Source organism: Oenanthe melanoleuca, chromosome 1A, assembly GCF_029582105.1.
Source record: "Oenanthe melanoleuca isolate GR-GAL-2019-014 chromosome 1A, OMel1.0, whole genome shotgun sequence".
NCBI lineage: Eukaryota > Metazoa > Chordata > Aves > Passeriformes > Muscicapidae > Oenanthe > Oenanthe melanoleuca.
In genome coordinates, this window is record NC_079334.1 from 43,441,268 (window position 1) to 43,465,858 (window position 24,591).

At 35.6% G+C, this 24,591-nt stretch overlaps 1 protein-coding gene across 25 annotated transcripts in view; it reads right to left on the reverse strand.

Annotated features, from left to right (window-relative positions):
- Positions 1-24,591, reverse strand: part of NRCAM (neuronal cell adhesion molecule) — a 138,448-nt gene that overhangs the window by 50,824 nt on the left and 63,033 nt on the right. For 19 of the 25 annotated variants that reach the window (XM_056482385.1, XM_056482384.1, XM_056482382.1 and 16 more), the window contains 8 exons: positions 13,893-14,081; positions 9,416-9,521; positions 7,292-7,488; positions 6,270-6,392; positions 5,728-5,898; positions 5,226-5,282; positions 3,145-3,256; positions 1,092-1,276 (listed from right to left, as the gene is read on the reverse strand). In XM_056482385.1, the coding sequence (XP_056338360.1) occupies positions 1,092-1,276; positions 3,145-3,256; positions 5,226-5,282; positions 5,728-5,898; positions 6,270-6,392; positions 7,292-7,488; positions 9,416-9,521; positions 13,893-13,983 (1,042 nt within the window). In that variant the 5' untranslated portion in view covers positions 13,984-14,081. The remainder of the gene's footprint in view (positions 1-1,091; positions 1,277-3,144; positions 3,257-5,225; positions 5,283-5,727; positions 5,899-6,269; positions 6,393-7,291; positions 7,489-9,415; positions 9,522-13,892; positions 14,082-24,591) is intronic. The other 6 variants (XM_056482388.1, XM_056482387.1, XM_056482380.1 and 3 more) reach the window with 1 other exon arrangement.

Consider the following 24,591-nt stretch of genomic DNA (forward strand, 5'->3'; position numbering starts at 1 on the left):
TAGACACATACACACATATATGTACATTTATGTCATACCCAATTAAGTAGATCATACATTGGCTTACCTGACCCTCTGGACACCTGCTGCATTAAAATTCTGAGATAAACAACAAGAGGACCTTCGTTTCATTTAGGGTTGCCTGCTTTGTATCTAATTTGCCTTTCCTTAAGCAAGCAAAATTTATCTGAGTATGGCATTTGCAGATACTACAGTAGTCTTTTGATTAATTTCAGAAATATCCATGCTTTTAGTAGTTATCCATCCTTTTTTTGCAATGAATAACCACAAACAGCATATATTACCATATCTTGCAATTAATTTTCAGATTTTGGATTGATGGACAGATGCAAACAGAAAATTAAACTGTCCTTAGAAAGAAGGTTGAGTGTGATCATAAAAAGATGCTGATCTACAGCAAAATAAATGACTATTTAGCATGCAAAGTAAGCAATACAGCTGATTAATTCAATGACTAATTAACTGTCATTACAGTTTTTTGTTTCATGGTATTCACAGCTTACTTACAATTCCTATTTCGAACATGCTGTAAATGTTTTTAGAACTACAAGGCATCATCTTGGGTAAAAAACATGAAAAAGATAGGAACCCAGAAATATCAGTAAAAGAGAAAAAGGAAGAAAAACATAAAACTGTAAAACAATAGAAAAATAGAGGGAAAAAAATAATCTGGGCTACATGAATGGAGAGAAGAAAAATGGAGAAAATTATGAGATGATGAAGAGAGATAAGGAGGAAAAGAAAGAAACGAGAAAAAGCAGTCTCATCAGAGATAATCAAAGAATCTAAAATAAATTCAGAACTTGTGCAAACTAAGGCATTATCTTAATAGTGTTACAGTAAAACACCAGTTTAGCCTGATGCTTTACAAAGTAACATTAAAAGATGAAAAAGATACTATAAATTTAGAAAAAGATACTATAGAATTCCGACAGTTGAATGTTTCCTCAAGGCGATCTTTAACTATCATCATTCATCCTTTTAGCTACACTTCATCCTAGAATACCTGCTTTGATCCTGCATTCTGGACCCTTGACAACATTACATTAAGGATTATTTTAGTATATTACCTTTCACAGTTACTGAAATGACATGATGAACTGAACCTAATGTATTTCTTGCTGTACATTTGTAGTTCCCAGAGTCAGCTTCCGAAACATCTATAATCTTGAGAGTTTTCTTAAAATTTTCAAAAAATGTTCTGTTGGCTGGCAGTTCCCCACCCTCTTTGATCCAGCGGATTACCGGTGTGGGTCTGGAGAAGGAAAAGCACAGATCAAATTTAGGAACTGAAGAAAAGGAAGATAAGAGTTCAGTACGCAATTTTTTTTAATATATGTTTTATAAATAATTATTTTAAGAGCCTCTACCCAGATTCTGGGCCACATCCAACAAATATGAAAACTATGCCAGCATTTGTTTCTAGGAAATGACAAGTCACACTAACATTGCCAATGACCATCTGTTCATAGGATTAATAATTACAGAATACATTTGTCTGCTGATTAATCTAAAAACCTGATGGTCAATAAATGAAGACATTAATTTATAGCTTCTCTAAAATGACAGATTTATAATAGTCCTTTGTGTGAGCAATATCCTAATGCTTCATGAACATAAACTTTACTAATGAGCTGTAAGGAGACAGAAAATCAAGAAAAAAATGTCAGTGCTGAGTCAAGTATAGCTACTTGTTACTGGAGTCTAAATCTTGGCTATGCCCCATGTTGTCCACTGAAGTTGAAAGTTGTTCAAACACATGGAAATACACTTGAAAATTACAAGAAATTACAATTTGTTGCTTATTGAATAGAATGTTCCCTCTCAAATAGTAATGGCTCTAGGCAAATGTTACCTTAGCAGTCTAACATCACATATTTTATAACACAGACACCTAGCAAAGATGACTTTTTATTATGTTGTCAGTGATTAGGAATTGTTTCAAACAAAATCTGCATCTGGCCCTTTGAAGACAAGTATTCCCTCACTGATTTTTTTAAATTACATGATAGCTAAAGACACAAAGCCATATAATGTATCACACTCTATTTTTTCACAGATTTTATATAGTCATTTTACTGGAGTTTGGGTCACCTAATACTTTTATTGCAGGGTTGTAAAAAGGCATATAACTATATTGCAGATGAAGATTACCTGGGCTGGAGCTACTCCCACTTAGAGGGGTGGTTTTGCCAGTGTTGCTGGGGGAGACACCTGAGCAGCTGAGACAGAAACACTGCACTGATGCTCAGATCAAGCTGTGCCTGAGCGTGCCCTGTGGAGCTCGTGCAAGCTGAACATGTGCATGGGCTGTGGTGCACGATTTGAAATTACTGGCTTTCCTCATGGCTACCTGAGAGCACTCTGCATTATAATGCCTTTGTGCACTGTAAACATATTGACAGTTCTTGAAATAGGTACTAATGATTTTCCACTTCTATTCTATAACCAGTCTATTCTGAGATTTCTTCCTGAGAATGAAACTGATTTAAAGATCAACCTAATTAATGAAGTTAAATTGCTCTTAGTAATTTTCTTTTTGCACAATAACCAGCAGAAGCAAACTTGCATTGCACTGACGAAACAAGTACCAATTAAGCTCAATTACAATGAGAAATTAGATGTAAGGACCTGAAGATTTGTTCTAAGAATTCCCACCCAGAGGATCTAGTAAGCAATTATTAACAGACAAGCAGTTTTCTTGGATTAGAACAGCAAATTCTCATCTATTTTTATATAACTTGAGAACCTAATGACTGTAAACTTAGGAGAACAACAGAAGCTTTATTCCTGATTGAAAATCTGTGGATATGTGCCTTAGTTTAGTCTACAGCATTACTTGCCTGTGTCCTTTAAAAACAATGGGACAACCCATACCCTGCATATCCTGTGCATAGGGTTTGGGGATGTGAGAAGGCAGAGGCCATACATGCTCATGGCTGGTTCCAAAGTCTGCTGATGCCCAAGTGGTGGAGCTCCTTAAAAAAGCTCTTTCCATTTTACACTTCTGCTCCTTCGAAACACTTAAGCTTACACAGCAGTCACATTTTTAAGCATCTCTGAAATGTTTCCCTCTGTTTCTATATTTCTATTTAGAAAAAAAAAATCTCAAAAGTAACTCACAATCCTGCTGCAATGCACTCCAACAAAAGCACATTTCCTCTGAGTTCCACTTTGGTACTTGTGCTACCTGTTGGTGTTAGAAGAACGGGCTGCCTTTCTGTAACTGGCTTTGCTAGAACACGAAGAAGTAAAACAATTAATTTCTAAACTTTGTTCTAATACCAATCAAGTGCATACATCCATTCCCACACTTTGTACAGAGATTTTGTACCACATTGGCCATTTGATTAAAAGTCATTGTGCAGCACAACTACAAAGCTGAACACATTAGTTTTTTGACAGACATAACATATCTGTTAAATGCCACAATTTTGAACACATAGAAGAGAAATGTTATTATTAAAAGACAGGAACAATTGATACAAAGCTTTTACATAAGCAACTATGCAGTCTTAATCCTAAGTAGCTGCTGTTTCATTCAACTATAATGGGGAGTAAGAGGCCACTGGTGTGAGGCAAGACTGAGAGTTACTGAAAATTCCTGGGCTTCCATCAAAATAAAAATAAAGCAAAGTTATTTTTAATCATAAATATAAACCAAGGGAGTGAAAGGTACATGGAATATGTTTTAATATTTTCTAGACAATGTGAGGCATTGTTTCAGAAATTAATCCTTGTATTTTCCTCTTTCTATATATTTAACTTTAATTCAGACTGTTCCCCAGTCTTGCAATATAGAACCTTGATTAACCTGCAAGCAATAACCACAGTACAAAGGCAGCTATAAATAAAAGACTCATTTCTGACACTATATTGGCTTTTGAAGTATACGGTATTTCCTATGCCTCCTTAGAATTCAGAATGAGAGTTTTCGGTAATTATAGAGTGCTTTCTGTGAACACTCTAATGTTCTCTTGTAGCAATTTTAATATATAGAACTAAATTGCTCTAAAGTGCTGTAAGAGTCTAAAAAATTAAAATAATAATTTTGTTTTTTAAAAATGGGATTAGAAACATAATAAACTCAAGGTTTGTTAGGGTACAGGATTAACTGATACATTAGCATAAATACAACACTTCATTTTAATCTAGTATGTGCTGTGAATTCCTTAATAACAGTACACAAACAACCTAAAATTGTGTGAGAACAGAGCAGTCTAGAGTCAAGAACGCAGCCGACAGTCACTGCAACAGCTCATCTACCCAGTGCTGGCACTGCCAAGGGCTGCTGACTCACTTGCCCAGACTATAAGTGTTCAGAAGAATTAGCCATGGTGGCTCTGAGTTGGGAGCCAACCCAATACTGTTTCCCTCACTAATTGTAGCTAATATATTGCTTTGTGTTCAGGTACTTACTTCTTGCTTGCTCCTCCTGAAGAACATGCAATTTTTACGTAGAGAAGTAAAATATTCTGTGCCCATGTTTTATTTTAGATTCATATATGTTATGGTTTAATATATTGAAAGCCCCATTTCAAGAGGAAAAAGACAAAAAATGGAATAAATATAAAGTATTTTCTATGTCACCCAATATCAAGTGAACAGCCTAGAATCAGTGGTGCTCCAAAGTCAGCCTTGCTAAACACACATAAATCTGTTCAGGAGGATTTAATTCAGAACATACAAAAGACCATTCAACATAGATTAATGGAAAGACCAGCTTAAACACCAAACAAACAAAACTCATCCTACCCCTATGAATTTATTGGTACATTCAGTAAGTTATTAAATGTGAAGTGGGTCTGTTAGGTGCTTAATTGTTGTTATTTATTATGCAGCATATGACATTGAATAGTCCTAGTGATAATGAACATAATCAAACTACTAGGTAAATTGAAGGAAAAATATAAAAAATCAACACAGTATAGAGTAGTTTTTAAAATCTGCACAAGTGTGAAAGCACTCTTATTATGTGTTTATATTTTCTTTAAGCCATATGTTACAAGAGTACTGAAACATTAAATATTTGAAAGGATCACATTGTGCAGTCCCTTTGCAAAGTATGTATTATCACCAGCACTAATTAATACCTTTATTAGAACTGAAAAAGGAGCAAAAGATTAAGTAGCCATGGAGGTGAAGTTAGTTAACTAAATGCTACTGTGAAACAAGGAGTATCAGTGGGGACCAGTGTAACTCACCACCAAAAATATCAGTGTCACTCAAATTAGCAGCTATAGTGTCATTCAATGAATCCACTGAAATAAACAGAATATCATGAAGAAAGCATACAAGAGGGATAAATAAAAATTCTGGGAATCAAAAGGTGATGACATGGCCACGGCGAGTTAATCAAGTGATCGATTAATTTGTTTCAATAGTTACAATAATTATAATAACCTAATATTCTTGCTTTGGAAAAAACATCTGAAAACTAATTTTTTACACTGTATGTTTTCTATGTATCAAGTCTTAAAAAACATTTTTTTCAAAACACAAATCCTTATAAATGGAAAAATGATAGCTTTTAAGATCAATTATATATCAAGAAAATGAGATTATGTTTCAAGTTTATACAGTAATGTAACTTCTTATTCAAAATTAAAATGACAAAATTTGCTAGCATAACACAACTTTAGCATGTAACTTGAGAGCTCCAGTTAAATACTGTGCAAATACATAATTTGCTGATGCAATACCTACTTGAAAAGACTTTTACAGATATGGGTTGTTTCTGCTGTATAGTTTGTGTATGATTAAATCTTGCATAGCAGATATAGTCCTCCCGGGTGTCTTCTGGTTGTACATTAGAAAAATAAAGATCTCCATTTAGACCTTGGGAAACTCTCTCACTTTGAGGCAGCCTTTGGAAAGCTAAGGGAAAACAAGAACACATTTATGTCCAATATAATTGACACACTCTATTATTATGATCTGCAGACTCCACATTCATTCAATTACACTCATTTGTGACTTGGTACATACACAGACATTTTTAAGCTTCCTGATGAAATCCCTTGTCTACCCATTCTTCCCCAGTGGGTTAATCTACAATCTACATTAAGATCTCCAGCTGCTTTTGGCTTTGTGCTTTTGGGCTGTATGCTTGTTTCCTCTGTTCTACAGAAATGGAAATTCACTGAATTTTAACTTAGAGGGAAACTTCACCATCTGTGGTTTAGGTAAGCAATGATCTACTATGTAGAAAAACTGCACAAAGTCAACTGCATAAAAAACAAACTCACCATTATCCATCCAAAATATGATAGGTGGTGGTAAGCCAACAGGAGGTCTGCAGTGCAGTACTAGTGAATCACCTTCACGAACATGATTTGGTTCTAGCTTTTCCTTTGTCCACAAAGGCGATCCTATAGAAAAGAATTTTGATACACACACAAACTATGGATTGGCAAAAACTCAAAGATTTAAAGTGAAAATGCACAAAGTATTCCAGAGAAATGGAAGAACTATAGCCATCAGAAATCCTTTCACATTTGCTGAAGTTTTTTTTGTTCTTTTTCACATTTTTTTCACATTTTCTTCGAAGAAAAGTACGTCAATGATTTATTAAAAGCATATTTAACTGATCCAAGCTATTTTGTCTACTCACTAAAGGTTTTATGACAGTATCTTGCAAAACTGTAAGTATACTAAATAAAAAAAAGGTGATGTGCTAAAATAGAAAGAGAGTTAGACATTTCTGAAGCAGAATTATATACACACTCTTTAATTAAGATGAGAAACAGCACATTTTAAGCTGGCAAGCTTGAAAACTAAACTGAGATAAAGCTCATAAAAAGCTGTAGAAACAATTTACCATTAATCAAAAAATTTTACCTCCTTTTTAGTTCCAATCTGTTATATTTTAAAGCTAATGCAAAAAGTATGGAATACAGACTTCATAAACAGAATAAAAATTGTTGCCATCAATTATGCCATCAATGTCAACAAATAATCTTTAAAGCCTTAAGGATTTAAATATTTTATTCTAGGAGTAGTGTCATACATACAACTCTGTTTTAAACATAATACAATTATCCAGATGCATCAAGAAAAAACTCAGTTACTAAATTTTTGTATAAAAACTATTTGAGAGAACATGTAATATATAATTATACCTGAATATTAGAAAATAGGCAATAACTTCTAGCATGATCATATGAATGACTGAATTTTTAAGACAGGAAAACCAAAAGGTAAAAAGTACATAAGCAAATAAAAAAAACAAAGTGTTTCACACTTTATGAACATTAAGAGCTGTACTTACTAGAAGACCTTATAACGATATTGTTGGAAATAGCTGCTCCTCGTTCATTCCTTGCTGTACACTGGTAAACTCCCTCATATGCTTCTGCCTTCCCACCATTCATAATATTTATGACAAGAGTCCCTGAATTTGGTTTCATTGTTACCTGTGCATCTTTATCTATATCAAAATGAGTTCCATTGCGTGTCCAAGAGAAGCTAAAACAATAAAAACAAAAAAAAAAGTTTATTCTCAGCTACTTTTTGTAGACTGTATGAAGAAAAAAAGAAAAAAATTAGCAAAAATACATGTTATTTTTTTATATGCAGATAAGACTCATTCCCAAACTAAATTAACTAATAAAGCAATACAGAAATCTAGCAATATTTTAAGATAAAAGGTTTGGCTCAACTTGTTAACAAGAGCTATTTCAAAGTCAATTCTTTTTCTAAAAATACATTAAAAATTTCTGAGGTTAATCATACATGGAAAGGAACTGATTTCCTTTCTACTAAAATTGATGCAATAACATCTGCAAGAACTGATATTGCTAAAGCTGCATTAGCATTTCGATTATAAAATCTATTGTTGAAAGGGTTTATAAACCTGTCTTTAAGAACTTGCTCAGGGCTGAAATGTGTCATCTCATGCCCCAGCAGGAGACCATTTCTTTTAATTGGTTTGGCAATTTTGAAGTTATGCAACTGAATTGAAGACTGTGGTGAGTTTGATTTCTTTTAACTATTCTAATGCAAACATAATTCTCTAATTGAAATTATATGGTTGGATAGCCTTTATTTAACCTAGTAAATTTGTACTGATGCTACTCAAAACAAGAGATGCTTTGAAAAGTAGTCATTAAAAATGAAGACTAATAGAACTCATAAACAATTGTAAAGAAGCAGAGAATCATGGTCTACAACTTAGACTATTGTAAACACCACTTTCTTAAGTATACTCTGATACAAATTAAATCAATGTCATATCTTAAAAAAAATAAACAAGATTAAGAACAAGCTTATAAAACTCATTAGAAAATTCTTTGCTTAAATCCTGTCACTAGCACGGGAACAAGGCCAGATCTGTGTGTGATGGGGAAGATGAGGATGTACAGCAGAGAGCCCTGGTACATGGCTCAGGTATGTCAGTCTCACAGCATTCTTTTCCTCTCTGGTAATTCCAATCATAAGTGTTCAGGACAAACATCTGCAGATGCAGATGTCCCAAAGTGGACAATAATCATTTGATCCCCAAGGTAAACACCTTGACTCTTAAAAGTGGCATTGGGCCAGCAAAACTAAAATGCTGGTGAACAAAGCAGCTCTGTGGCACTCCTGTCCTTAACAGAACACTAGAAAGGGTGAGAATATCCCAGATAACCTCCATCTTCTCCATTCTCCTGCCCAGCCTGATAATGAACACAATGCCAAGGCAATGACCAGGAGTAATGCAGAAAAAAGCCTGGTTATTCAGAAGAAATACCTCAACAAGCTCTGTGTCTGAATGAGCAGTTTTTCACAGACCTTCTGTGTACCATAACACTGCTTAGCAGAGAGATCACATTTCTATGTTCATAGTCTCTGCAGTCAGCAGCAGTTACTAACAAGGCCAGAAGGTATCATGGCTACTGATGTTTCCAGTGCAGGTACTCAGTACCTTGAAATTAGTAGTTTTCAAATATTTCAAGATGCTGAAAGAGGATCTTAAAATTGACAATGATCAGGAATCTGATCCATTTCTGCCAAAACCAAAACTTAAGGCTGTTAAGTACACAAGGCTGCTGATCAAGGCTACATAACTTCCAACAAATTGTATTTCAGCTTCCTAAAATGGAATTATTTACAAAACCTTACATTTGAATGTATTAGTGTTAGTCTGACTATATTCAATGTCCATTATCCTTAAACACTATGCCTAAACCTGGCACATCATCCAGTTCATAGTACAGCATGCCTCCTAGTGTGTCCTGTGAGCATTTGCCTATCTGCTGTGGTAATAATCTAATATTATTTTATTGTTAGAGTTTTGAGAAGAAAAAAAATTCTACAATTGCTTGATGACTCATTACAGTATGTTCTCCTAGTTCTTTCATGCTCTTAGGCCAATAATAGCAAAAAAATAAAAAAATAAAAAAGAGCTACTAACCTAGGAGGTGGCTTTCCTTTGGCTTCACACTGTATTACAATATTCTCTCGAGGGTCAACAATGTAATCTTTTGGAGACTGCTGAGTTATCGTAGGAGGTTGTGACACTTCATTATGGAATACAACAAAGAGAGATGATTTCAACAATATTTTCAAAGTATCACCAAGACACTTTTGTAAGCAGAGATAGAAGAATCGCAGTTAGCAACCAAATCATTGACAGAAGAGTGGGATTCAAGTATCCTTTGTATCAGGAAGCTCTCTACCCTTGTAAATCAGTGTAGCTATACTAATTTCCAGCTGAGCTATTCTGATTTACAGTGGATGAAGATCTTGGCCAAAAAGTTTAATGAAAATATTATTTCTATACCTCAGATTTCAACAGATTTTCACAAAACCAAAGGACACTCAAATTCTAAGTCCAAAAAATCCAAAATGAAGAGTTGCAAGACATAAATCTTCACAAAATTTTTTTTTTACCACACAGAAGGAGAAAATATACATTGCTTTGTGCTTCAAAACATTTTATGTATTTTCAAATTCTCTGTGGGTGAAACCTTTCCACACATTTATTATGCTTAACATATTGCATTAATCTATAAAGTATGCTTTTAAGAACTACTTTTCAGGAGTAAAAATGTGTTATAAGTAAAATACTCTGTTAAAAATGACAAAAATATTATCTAATTTCCAAATAAAGAAAACATGTAGGAAAAGTAAGGCACTGATTCCTCTTAAGAGACCATTTAAAAATACACTCAATCTTGTGAACAGTCCCAGGAGAAGCAATCATTTAACATTTGTGATTTGTCTAGTACTATAAAACAAGTAGCAAAGAACAAAATCAATTCACTTGAGAAAGTAGTTGGTGCCTACCTACTGAAAGTAATTTATAATCTTTTACCATTATCTATGCCCATTTTTGCATTTAAAAAAAATACTGTTTGTGATATTAGGACAGTGAGAAAGGTGTCTTCCTCAACATTATTCATATGTTTATAGCTTAGTGTCACCTAAATAAACCTGTTAAATAACATGCCCATGAACATCCCTGCCTAGGTGCTGTAAATCACCTGTCCAGCAATATCCTTTGCTACTGCTTTGGGGTAATTTCTAGCCACCAGAACAAAATAATTCAATCATTAGCATTAGCTGTGTTCTCATGCCTCACTCTAGACAGTTAAAATTGTACAACTGGGATTTTTATTTAAGTCTTCCTTAAGTATACCATTATACATTAAGTACTCCTTTGCACAGGCAGAGGTAGCTGTCTGTAAAACCCTACCTGCAAGAAACAGCAATGAAAAGAAATCAGATCATGGAATCATAACAAAACACAGCAGCTAAGCAGAACAGAAGAGGCCACAGAGAACTTAGTTCTGCCCCTCACTGCACAGGGAAGAATCCTTGAAAGAGGAAGGCAACATTTTTACTTGATGCCTTTGTGTGTATTTCTTTAGGAGTAATTGAAGGCAGTCCTTTTCCCTTGCAGAGGCATTTCTCAGGGTCAGTACATGTCAGATGCTTACTTGGGAAAAGCAAATACACTCTGAAAAAGAATATGACATAAACACTTCCAACCCACAAGATATTCCATCTGATGCACATCAAAGCCCTGAAACCTCCACTCCTGAGTTATGGACTGCACTTAAAACTGATTAAATTACCCATAAAATTAAAGCGAAGTTAGAACCCATAAAATATGAGGTCTACTTAAATAGCTATATCCACTGTAGATATGAAAATATGTCCACATCATATATGAAAAATAGTACAAAAGTACATACATTCCAATAATATTTTTTATCAAATGTATTTACTCCTGAAAGTAGTAATAAAACACAGTACATACTGATATTGAGTGAATATTTCAATGCTCAAATAGCACACCATCAAAAATCACACAATTAATTTATTCAGAATATCAGAGTGTTGTTTTATGTACAGTAGTATTTTCTGAACACTGCATGCACAAAACACCTAGATACAGCAAACCAAATTTTAAACAAATGTCAGAATCACACATTTTTGGACTGCAAATTCAATTTGCAACACAATCTGAATTAATTTTTAGCAGCACACAGCCTATTTTTAGTGAAGAGCAACTTACATTCTTCTAGAAGTTTTGCTTTTATTCCCACATCAGAATCAGCAGTTGAATGGACAAATGGAGATTAAAGAGAAACATTTGTTAGTGAAGAGAAAATTAGCAATTTTGAGAGGGAAGGTAAGTATCTCTGACAAGTACATTGGTCACCATTAAAAAGAAAATATTTAAAACATTCAGCACTGCAACCCATGCAGCAATGCCTGAAATTCCAGCCACAATTTCCACTGTGTCAGATATTATTACATTTATCTTAAAGCTCTTGGTGTGAGGAACTTTCCTGAAGTGTTGACTTTTTAACAGCAACCAAGCTATGCAATTTTGGCCTTGCAAGGACATAAAACACTAATACAGAGGAGACAGCAGCAAATCAGAATTAATGGAGTGCACTACCCTCATGCTGCAGTCAAAATCAATCCACCCATATGATCACATGGAAGAACAAAGGGAATGCTTCAGGCTAAAATTACTCTTGTAAAGCCAAAAGCACCCAATTCTACACAACAGACTTGCAACTCTTTTTGGTTAAATAAAAAAACTAAATAAAAAAAATTCACCTTAGCTGTCAGATCTTTATTGCTTACTTCCAATGCTTTGCAAAAACACTTTTCTTTATCAATAGGCCAAATGTCCTTGAGTCCCCTACATTTTCAGTCATTCCTTGCCTGCTTTGAGGAGACACTGACTAGGAACTAGTGAACTTGCTATGAACAGGAATTTCTAACCTGGATGAAACCTAAATATTCAACTAATCAAGTATGTTCTCATCACCAGGTCTCTATGGTGGATATTCAGGGAAGACCCACAAAAAAATCTAGGTCCTTCCCTTGGGGTGCTCTCCCAGAGCCCATTCTCATAATTATTTATGAAAGCAGTATCATCATTCTAGATGTAATTTCTGGCTAAAAATTCAAGTATGTGACTTTATCACAAAGTTATTAAGCATGAAGTAGAAGGAAATTAAATTCTCAGAACAGAATTAAAATTATACAGCCAAAAGGGATATTCATTTTTGTCTATTGATGCATTTCTGGTAAATTTAACCCAAAATCTTGCTCTTAACATAATGATATTAGAGAGGTGCAGAATTTTTATTAGTTGCTGAACTACAAGAAAGATTTAAAACACTATTTATAGCCTGCAAAGACGTTTAAAGAGAAAAATTAAGTTTTGAAAGTAACAAATTCATTTATTCATCGAACTTTCAAAGCCTTGTTTAACCCACAGCTTATTGGTCTAAAGGCATTTACAACAAAACAAGTTGCATGTGATTCAGATATATTGATTTTGTTACAGAAATACAGGTCATTGGTTTGATAGGCTTGTAAAATGCATAGGGAAAAAAGCCACCAAAGCACACTTGTAATGTATGTCAGTGAAGAAAAACATGCATTTCTGGAAGGCAGGAAAGTATCAAAATCACAGGGGTAAAGAAAACCATGCAGATTAGAATCAAAGGCAAATTTACTGATGTATTAATCTGCCAATTCAACATCAGCCCTAAAGTTCTCTTCCCTGGTAATTAGTTTAACAAATGAATAGTCACTGAGAGGTGCAACATGGTTCTGAAAATGTGATCATGTTTATCTTAGAAAGAAAACATCAATCTGAAACATGAGTAATTTAATAAAATTAGCTATTGAGAATATAAAATATAGCAACTACCATTTCTTTTCAGCATGGAGTGCTACCTTCAAGGTTCCCCACTAACAAAGTTTTTACTAGACAAGATATACTAGACAAGAACTTCAGATCTTGGGATTTCTCCTCCTTCAGATGTTTCCTTGTGTTAATGTCAGCTGGAGCTCCCAGCTCAGCACATTTTTAACATGTTTTAAAGTAAAAGTTCTTAACTGTTTTCAGGCACTACTTAAGAAATCTAAGAGCCTTACTTACCCTTTTGCATCAAAAAAATAGGATGCTTTGAGTGTCTGAATTTTATGTATTTGAATTTTTTACTAGCTCTCATATCAGCTCCTGGGAACCTCTTCCCTGAAGGTAAGGGTGATTGTTTAAAGCAACTAGGAATTGTCCGGGGATTTTTAGAAAATTATCAATATGATTTTAATTTCAAAAATAATTAGCATTTAGGAGGGCTTTTCTGCTCTTCTTCATTTTGATCAAACAAAGGCACACTGAAGTCTAATTATGATTCTGTGAGAATCCTGTGTTAAACTGCCTCAACTGACCAACGTAATTAATTCTATGCGCAGATTTTGAAAATCGTCAGTAAGTAAGTATAAATACTCATGATTGAATGGCCAAACACATTCTATTTTTAGCACCATGTTGGAGTTATCTTCAGCTTCTTACAGAAATGATTTAACTAATCTTCCATTATTCTGCTCTTATTTATCAGGTTAATACTTACAGTCAAGAGGTACATCCAGTGCAGAAATAATTTGGCACAGAAAAAGGACCAGGGAAGTTTTGCTTGTAGGTATGCTCAACTTTTTCATCATGATTTTATGCTGTACTGAGTAAATCACACTTGAAGAATGAACTTCAACTTCATAAGACTTGATAGCTTGCAGTAGTTACATAAGTTTAGGCAAAAAACCTGGTAAATAAAAACAAAAGAATGATATGTAGATACAATGGAGAGTTAAATGATCATACACATCTTAATAATATTACAAAATACAAGCAGTCTAAGTACTATATCCAAGCATAAGAGTTACACCATGTGTTCTACTGAAATCCAAGAAATTCACAAGTTCTTAGGTCATCTAGATCGTAACACTTTCCTAAAGAAGCTAGTGAAGAACTCCTATAACCTTATTGAATGGAAATACAAATGCCTCTCCTAAGAAGGATAACACATCAGTCAGTCCATCTAGTTAAAAAAGAGTATATACTAAGGATAATAGTCCTTTGAAGCAGATTTAGTGGATTAAAGCTTTAGTGGTCTCTCTTCAAGCACCTTGCACCATTCTTGGAAAGAGGCACTTTAGGCATTTACTCCAAAGAAAGCATGCCAAGCCTTGAATTTGCTAAGTAAACTGTAGAATCTTTGTGCAACTTTGAGTTAGGTGTCCCAGCTTCTCCCCACTTTGGAACTCTTTCTAATAAGACAGCTGTAGACCGAATACACAATACTTCATGAAGGTGCTGAGGTGCTACCATGTATACTGTACCTAGGCTCCTATTTCTGGATATCTGATTCCTCTCAAAATAGATAACATCAAAACACTTTTTCACTTCTATCCTGAAACCAAATCTAATTAACTGTCAGCATATTCTCAAACATTCTTCTCCTCATTTCATACGTGACAAACCATCGGAAATGAAACTTAAGGGAAACGTGTTCCTTGAAATGTGCTGGATTTCCCCCCTCAGCCAAGCATGAGACATCACATTAGCCATGCAGAATGAGTCTGGCTCCCTCCTTATTTTCTGCATGCAGGAGCAAGCTCTAGCTGAGAAGAACATTGGAGGATTGAAAACTAGCTGCCTGCAAGCCCCATCAGCATCACCAGTGACCTACAAAGTGCTATGCGGGCCTAGAAATCCAAACAGTATTTACACAGTGCTTTCTCAGTAAATGGACATCCACTGAGAAAGTACTTCCCAGATGCCAGATGGATCAGAGAGTTCACAGAGATCAGCATTAATCCACCCTGAAGAGAACATTTGCTCAGCTCTGGCTACAGATATGAAACACAATGCTAGCCAGTCCCCAAGGAGTTAAAGCTGCAAGAAGCAGCTGCTTTACAAATGTTAAATTAAAAGTTGTTTGTGGTTCCTGAAGTTACTTAAACCAGTCTATGGAAAGAATTTCCCTCAATTTTCACATTACAGAAGAAATTATGCCTCTTAATTGCTGCTGTAAATTATCATTCTCATTGTACAGTCCTCTGAGCAGAGACTGGAATTGGAAACAAAAACTGAGGTATGGAGCTCTACTTCTCATCCTAACCTAGGACATCAAACACCCTGATTCTTACTGTCACTATCCATAAAACAGATATTTCTTTCAATATAAGAATATTCCAGTAGGTTAAAGTTCCAGACATGTACTATTTGGAGTTGTTGGGCACTGATGACTGGGGTATTATGGGAGAGGGCAAGTTGGTTATTGACATTCCAAACCATCTCTAGGACTGCATACTAAAATGTAACAACTAATTATTTATCATGGCAGATTAGAAAAATTGCAAAACACATCAGAAGAGAGGACACCATAGTTCTGGCCTTTGCATAATTATTTGTACAAACTGGAACTGCATAAGAAGTCAAAAGTGGCATACCTACTTATAAAATACTCAGAAAGGGGTTCAGACATACAGCAGGAATGCACGAAAAATATTCCTAGAAAAATAAACTGAACTTTCCTACATTTTAAATGAGCATCCTGAATTGCTGGGGGTTGAGCTGAGAAAGGTGAGAAGTGTTTTCTCCATCCCATTTCGGCACATAGAATTCACTACACTCCTGCTACAGTGAGCAGGTGGAAGGAGTAGAGCTGCTGTCAAGAGTGCCTGGGAACACTCCAGCACATTTCCTGCAATGAAGTGCTCTCCAGAAAAGTTGATTTTATTCCATCAACTACAGCTGTCTGCTCCAGTTAAACTAGGTTCTCACTCACTCACTTTATGTCATCTCCTCATTACAGTATCACTGCAATTATCAAGGTGCTCTTGCTGTGCAATGACTGGGATTTACAGGATACTCTTGGAAGTGTTCCACAAGTGAACCTTGACTTCTGTTGTTTCTTCCCCATGCAACATTTCACTTCTCCTTATGAAACCCTGAAAACCTGATTATCCACGTTATTGTCTTGTTCTTTCGACATGTAAAATGAGCATTGCAGTGATTTGAGAGTACAGTAAAATTAAATTGCATTTGCTTTGAACAAGTACAAATGAATACATGAGCACTGGTGAATCAGGCAGGGGCAATTTAAATGATTCGGAAAGTAATACTCTTGAGAAATTGTCTCATATTGTCTACCTCTGCTATTGTAAAGTTCCAGTAGGATACCTATTGAATCTACTGCTGGAATGTTTGGATATAATATGGGAATTCAGCCTCACAGAGCCAATGTGCCCAAAGGGTTTGGATAGAAAATTACTGAAAATCATTTTATGTTTGTCAGCACGACTGGGTGCTCCTGCTGAATATATTCAAGATTAAATCTGGCATAATTTAGAATGAATACAACAGCTGCTGTGTAGAACTAAACATTGCTTTGACATAACATTATCTGCTACAAAATAAGGACAGGCCTCTAAGCGCAGTTCAATGTAAAGGCTTCAATTGCAAAACTTGAAATATTAATACAGCAGACTGCCTTTTCCTCCAGATAATTTATTTACAAGCTCTTGCAACTCAGATGTTTTTTCCTACCCTTTTCATAGGAAAACACATATATTTTGACAGTTCATTCAGGAGTTTACTCACCAATTTTTATAAAATAAGAATTTCTATACATCCATACTTCCTATGTACCTAACAAAATGTCACTTGTTATGTCTTCTGTGCTTCTTGATGAGATGCTGATTGTTACTAACAACATGGACTAAAGGTTGAAGCTATGGGGTAGCAAACAGGAATCGAGGTAAATAAAAATGCATAAGCAAGTGCAATAGTACTTCATCACAAAGTACAATTTCAAAAGGCAAGGATTTAATGTATTACAAAAGAAACAGGATCAAGTGAGAGACATCAACCTTTTTTCCACTTAGAAAAAAAACCAAACAAACAAGTACGTTTTAAAAATGACCCACAGAAATTCACAATTAGAAGAATGCAAGCACCTGAGGCAAACCTGAGGTAGATTATATGGCAGAAGATCAAAACACAGTTTTTTCCCAGTGGTCTCTTCACTGGGACCATTTGGCTATGAAGAGCAAAACCAGATACTTCACAAACATTGAAGGAGCTAGGAGAAAGAGCATGCATAAGGAAGGGATAATTTGGAAGGCAGAATTCAAGATCCCTTTTGTAAATCAAAAGGGACAAGGATCTCCTCAATTTTAAGAGCTCAAGAGCAAATTAATCACAGAATTGAATCACAGAAGGTTGGAAAAGATCTTTAAGATCATCAAGCCTAACTATCAGCATGGCAAAATTCCACATATGTTCCACATATATTTAAATACATCCAGGGATGAGGACTCAACCACTTCCCTGAGAAGCCTGTTCCAATGCTTCATAGTTGTTTCAGTAAAGAAACTTTTCCTAAAATTTAATCTAAACCTTCTCTGGACCAGTGTGAGACTGTTCCTTCTTGTCCTTTTCCTTGCTACTTGGGAGAAGACACTGGTATATCACAGGTTACATCCTTCCCCTCTGAAGGAGTATCCATCCTACCTACTCACTCTGATACTCCCTGAATTGTGTCCAGGCACTGTAGAAGAATTACAATTGGGTCAGGCCAGTATCTGCCAAAGAGAGCATTAACAACTGAACAGTATCCACGGCTGAGGACCAAACACCCACAAGCACACACAGAGGATATCGTACTGTTCTATACCAGTACTGAATAATACTGATTTCTGATTTAATATTAATACAGACACACACTCTGTCAATTGCCACCTCAAAGCTGAGTCAATTGAGGCTCCAAATGACAGAGAGGACACATTTTTCATCTAGCTATCTACAGCAGAAGAGCATACAGCATTTTTAATTTCCTTGTAATTGCTGCTGCAAAATTTCTTTTTTAGGATGTAAGAGTGTAAGGAAGTTTGTTTCCTGAAATTCAATCTAGTGCAAAGTTAGACAGTATCTTCTAAAAGTAATATTGTTTCACAGAGATTTGATGCATCACTGATTATGCATTTCTACTCAATTACATTATTTTTAAGACAAAAAGGTCTTTAGAAGTGTGAATGGAAACCAAGGTCAGTGTAAGAAGTGAAAGGTTATTTAATTGCAAGACAGAACAACTGGAATATTTCATATATATTAGGAAGAAAAAGCATTCTCTTCCATATAGACATGATTGAATTAATGCAGAACAAGTTAGATACTACAGAGTAGAGAAAAAGTATTACTTAGCAAAAAACTTCCTTTGCCTCATTTGTCTAATGCCTGTATTTTTCCTCACAAATGAAAGACAGATATGATTAGAATATAGGAAAAATTAACAGTTTTCAAGGAAATCTGTTTCATAGCAGTCTTATATGCACGGAAACATGAAAAGCAATTTCAAATGGCATAAATGTATTTAATGATTTGTATATAAAAAAGGATTGAAGATTATAATCAAAAAGCACAACATGCTTGCTTTTGAGGATAACTGCAATATCCCTATCACTTAACAAAAGGTCTTTACAGGACTTATGTGTTTTACACAACTATGCTAAATATGCAAGTATTAATAAGATGATTAAAAATATATTTGAACAAAGATTTTAAATATCACACTTCTTTTTTAGATTATCTAGTATTTGCAATAATAGGTCACATAAAAAATGCTAATTTGTAATAATCATTTAATTAAAATCTTTCAAATAGAAACAGGTAACAATGCACTTAGCGTTACACTACCTAAGCAGCATGGACACAGCACCACTAGAAACAATAATGCTATATAACAAGTATAATTTTAAATGTTTCTATGGAGGTAGCATGACATGACATGACTAAACAGCCAAATATGTCTTGACAGTAGTTTTCAAAATTTTGCTCTTGAATAATTTCGTAGTCAATTCAGTCCCCACTGGTTTGCTTTCCCCATCCATCTCTTACCTATTGGACGCAAATTATCCAAGTTATGGTCTACTTCCAGGTAGCTGGTTTTATTCTACTTATCATAGGACCCATAGCTTTAGAGTGTTCAAATAGAGGTGTCAAAAATAATTCTTAAAATGTTCTAAAAGCACCAAATAAGAACTATTTCTCATCCTCTAGAACCCTGCAAAACACCACACTGCTTTCCTCTAAGTTTTTAATTTGTCACAGTCTCCTATAAATCTATCCTTTAAAGTCATCAAGGAATACTAATCATCTTCTGTGATCTCCTGTTTATGAAGCTTAAGCGCATTGCTTTGGATTTGGCTATACTGTATGTGTTATAGGGGCATCCATTTAAAGAGAACTGGATGAAAAAGAAACTATGCAGACAGAACTCCTGAATTCAGTAAGATCTTCTCAGGACCAATTCAGCTGCTTCAGGTACTTATTAGAGTTAGATGTTTATATGCACTTGGCCATTTTCAAGCTATTTTGACAAAGGCAGATGGTCTTGTGTGCTACACTCTTAATGTTCTCAGCAGTTCTATATACAGCAAACAATCATCAGCCTGGTTGGTTGCACTCGTGAACTGCCACTACACTCAGCATTACTGTTTTGGCCCTGAGAATATACTTAAGTCTCCTTCCCTTTCACAATCCAGACACAATTTAAGTCTCTCTACACTCACACTCAGTTTTCCACTATGGGAATGCCACACAGTCCTTGAAACTTCTTTTTTGAAATCCTATATTAAGACCTGGCAACTGGTTTGTTATTCATCAAAGTCTGGTCTGTTTTGTTACATAGTTCAATTCATGTTTTTATTAACTGGTTTCACGTGGCAGCAAGTCAAATGATTTTGAAAGTCTTTTATATTGACACCATCATCTTCCTAAACTTGCAATTTTACCGGATATTAAAAGACTAAAATAAAGTTTTTGTCAATCATTTGTTTTATAAGCCCTACTTTCCATAAAACTCTGAGCAGAATCAATTTTACTCAAGGCCTTTAATTCCCTATCAGCTGAGTCCCCAATCAGCTTTTTTCCATATGTTCACTGTAATTTATATCAGGCTATATTTACCCTGCTCAATCTGCTTGTCTATTCTGAATCTGGGCAGAACACCAGCTTTCTTCCAGTCTTAAGGAACATATTAAAAATGAAAACCTGTGAACCAGATATCTTCCCCACTGGCTCCTCTGGAGGTCACAGGTAGGCCCATCACACTTAGACTTGCTGAATGACATAAAATTATGGATCTTCAACACATATTATTCAATATCTACTAATGGTTACTATGACTAAAGAAGTTTTTCATCCTAATACGATGCATTATAATTTTTCTTCCAAATCATCATATTACTTGAAATAATATAACATCAGAAAACAGTGCTGACCGTTTCTGTTCCTAAGACTTGGTCCTATAAAAAAACCCAAAGTATTTGCCTGTTTGTCTTCACCATGGCAATGAGCAACACATCTGCCATAAGAACAGAAGCTCTTTCAACACAAGTACACAAGTACTGACTGTACATCTACACAGCCCCAGCACAATGAGAGCCAACTGCTTCCAGCATAACTTCAGTATCAATTGCAGAACTAGCAACAGAGAACTGCTTCAAGTATCCACCCATATTCCACTGCCACTGAACTGCACTTTTACCAGGTCATCAGACACACACAGCTGATGCACCCTCACACAAGGTGACTCCTCTGGCCCTGACAGGACTGAGCAGGGTTTCGCTTGGTCTTCCCTAAACCCTAAAATTTCATAGCTGCTAACTGGATCACTCTGGTAAATCACTATGAACACTGTGATACAGCTAAAAAAGCAGCGGTAGGGGGTCCTTAAAAATTCCACTCTTATTTCAAGTCTGCTCAAGAAATACAACCTATGAGCACCAAAAAATGTAGGAAAAAGCCTCTAAACAACTAAGCATAGAGGTCAAATATCTAATTTAGGACTGCAGGTAAGCCTGTAAGCTCAGTCATGTGTCACAGACTTGAATCCTTAAAGCAGCCACTTAGAGACAATTTTTAAAACACTGAAGTAAAGCTAATCTGTCCTTTTACAGTTGTCTTAAATATTCCCTGAATACCTAGATTGGATTTGGCCCTTTTGAGGATTTAAACAGAGCAGCACTTACTTTTTAGATCCTGCTCAGCTTAAATTATAAACTGCTTTGGCTGGGGTGACTATAGACATGGCAAAGCAAAGCTCTGGATAGCCCTCAAATAGGTAGGTAAGCCTAGTAAGCCTGGCACATTTAGATGCCTCCAGAGTCAATCAGCATCTGAACAGCACTTTTGCTGCAAATTTAAACAAGTGCCTCAGTCTTGCTTGGGTCCTTTATGGTGTCGTATATTCTTGATTGGATTCTTTTACTTTTAAATGCTCTCACATAAAAATGAAAGAATGGAGCACAAAACTGATGGTCTAGTGACATCTATTTCAGTAGTCCTTTAGAGTCATGACAGACTGAACAAATACACCTCATCTCTTCTTATGCATGTCTACATACTTTACTGTCTTTCAAAGACTTGGTTGAGATGTTTGAATTGAGTGTAACTTTGCAAACCTGCTGAAGACCATGAGTTTACAAAGGATAGAGTGAAAACATAACATGCATCAGTTGAGAGAGAGCTAGCTTGGCTTGAAGCACATAACTAAATATGGGGATCAAGGAGAGGAAAAAATTCTCCTGATCACTAAAATTCTCTGTAAGTTAGAAAGAATTCAGAGTAAGTGAGAGAAAAACTAGGGAAACACATTTTTACAGCTCATGGATGGTAAAAACAGGCACCTAGATGATGGTATCATTAGGATAGTTCTTCACGCTTTGACACTTTTAGAGCACGCAAATAATCTCATTGCTCATTAGGTACAAAAAATTCAGAACAAACTTCAACAAGGCAAACATTTTCAAGTACCCCATCTCTTTCCCTCTGAAAGGTTGCTGTAGAACAAAATAGTGCTTAAGAGAAAAAAAATCAATGTATCATCAGCCTGCTTTGACAGCCATACCATAGTGTGCAAACAGAACCAGAAGAAAAACTAAGTGGGCAGCAGGAAAATGCACCGTTACTCTGAGTGAAGACTTCCAGTTCAGTTACTTGTAAATATGCAAAGAGGATGCTTAGCTGAAATACTCCCTAAAATACTGATTTCTTTACTTGGGAGATGTGATGAAACTGATTTTTTTTTCAATTTTTCTAATTTTTTTCTACCCATCAGAATTCAGAGCAGGGGTTTCAGAGAGCTACCTAAGGAGAAGGCAATACACTCTGTATTACACTGGTTAATTATCTTCTTTGTATCCCTACAGCTAACCCCCAAATCACTGACTGCCCAAAAGTATTCCTGCAATCCTGGAGATACTCTTGAGAAAACCATACTGTGCAAAAGAGCAGAATCTGATTCACAGACAGGGCAACTCCTCCCTTGGGGAAGTAGTGGGGAAGTAATATTAGCATGAAATGCTGGAATAGTTATGCTAAAGAGAAGGTTACTCAGAATAGGGACATTGCCAGAAACTGAGGACTAAGGCATCCTGTCAGATATAAAAAAACCCTAACAAGCACATAAGCAAAGGAGGGTAAACAGCACAGAGGGAACAAACTGTACAAACTCCAGCTAGCTGCCCTGGGTGCATTTTTTGGTGATGGGAGTCAGGGACTAGCCACCTATGTGCAACACCTATTTAACAGGTAAAAGTTGGCCTACTTGCTCATTTAATTTAAATAATTTTTACAGGACTTAAAATTGCATCTGCTATCTGCCCACCATTAAAAACTGAAATGAACAGAGAACTCTGAAACAAAAACTTCAACACTACAGAAATACTCTTGCCCTTCTCTCCAAAAGCAAGAATTGATAATGCTCCCAATGATTATAGCTGTGCAAATCAAGTCTGTTCCTGCTTTATACATCACTGATTCCTGCTGTCACTGCTTCCAACAGAATTGTGTGAGACCTAAGTAAATGAACTCACTTATAATTTGTTTGCAGGTACACCAGTGTTGTGGTACATTTCATAACCAGGTCACTATGCTTGGGTGATTGTTCCCCTGTACTCAGCACTGGTGAAGTCACACCTCGAATCCTGTGTTCAGTTTGGGGTCAAGACATTGAGGTGCTGGAGTGTATCCAGAGAAGAGCAATGAGGCTGGTGAAGGGTCTGGAGATCTGATGAGGAGCAACTGAGGTAGCTGGGGCTGTTTAGCCTGGAGAAAAGCAGGCTAAAGTGCGACCTCATGAAAGGAGGTTGTAACAAGGTGGAGGTTGGCCTCTTCTCCCAAGTAACACGAGGTAGGACAAGAGGAAATTGCCTCAAATTGTGCCAGGGAAGGTTTAGATTGGATATTAGAAACCATTTCTTCACTGAAATGGCGGTCAAGCACTAGAGCAGATTGCCCAGAGAAGTGGCTTAGTCACCATGCCTGGAGGTATTTAAAAGACGTGCATGCGTGGCACTTTGGGACATAGTTTAGTGGTGGACTTGATAGTGGTGTCTTAATGGCTGCATGTGATGATCTTGGAGGTCCTTTCCAACCTAAAGCATTCTGTGATACTATTATTCTGTAACAATGAACATTTTCAGTTCAGAGCAGGGTAAGTACCTGGGATCAAACCTTCAGAAGCATAGAAGACATTTTGGATGAAACAGCATTGTACCTGTTATTACTTCTTCCCCAGAGTCTACTGTTATCCAGAATTCTTTCCATTTATTACTAACTTTTTCTTTTTGTTTAAAACAAACTATGTAATTTTAGCCAGTTTTCCTGATGCTGACTATTAAACCACATCTGTCCAAATGGACATACCCATGATGTTATGTCATTTTAGTGGGAAGACTTCAAATAACAGTTATAATTTACTAAAATACATATTTTTAAGATTTATCCTTCATTTTGCCAGTGTTATTCAATCAAATCTGACTTAATCAGGCTTAATTAAACCTTGGTTTGATTAAGATGTGTTCTGATTCTGTTAATTTTCTGTTCTCCACCCATTTTCTTGTATCTTCATTATCAAAGGCCAATAAAAGAGAACTTATTCAAAAATATAAATGAATATCTATTCTTATGCATTTCACATTTATGTAAATGTGAACAATTTCTCTGCTATTGTGATGTTAAAGGATTAGTATGGCTTTTAAATGAATGTATTTTTTAGTTTAATGCATCAAAAATAAAACCCAGCGGCTTAATTCTCACAATAAATCTTACACTTCTAATAGAGTATTAAAATGTCACTAAAAAACTGAAACCTAAATTGGATGTGCTAACCTACAGTTCCATGCTGTTGCTCTTTCATTTGAAACATATTTTATATGTTAAGAGTATTTTTAATTTCCCATTTAAAAGAATCAGAGAAGGCATTT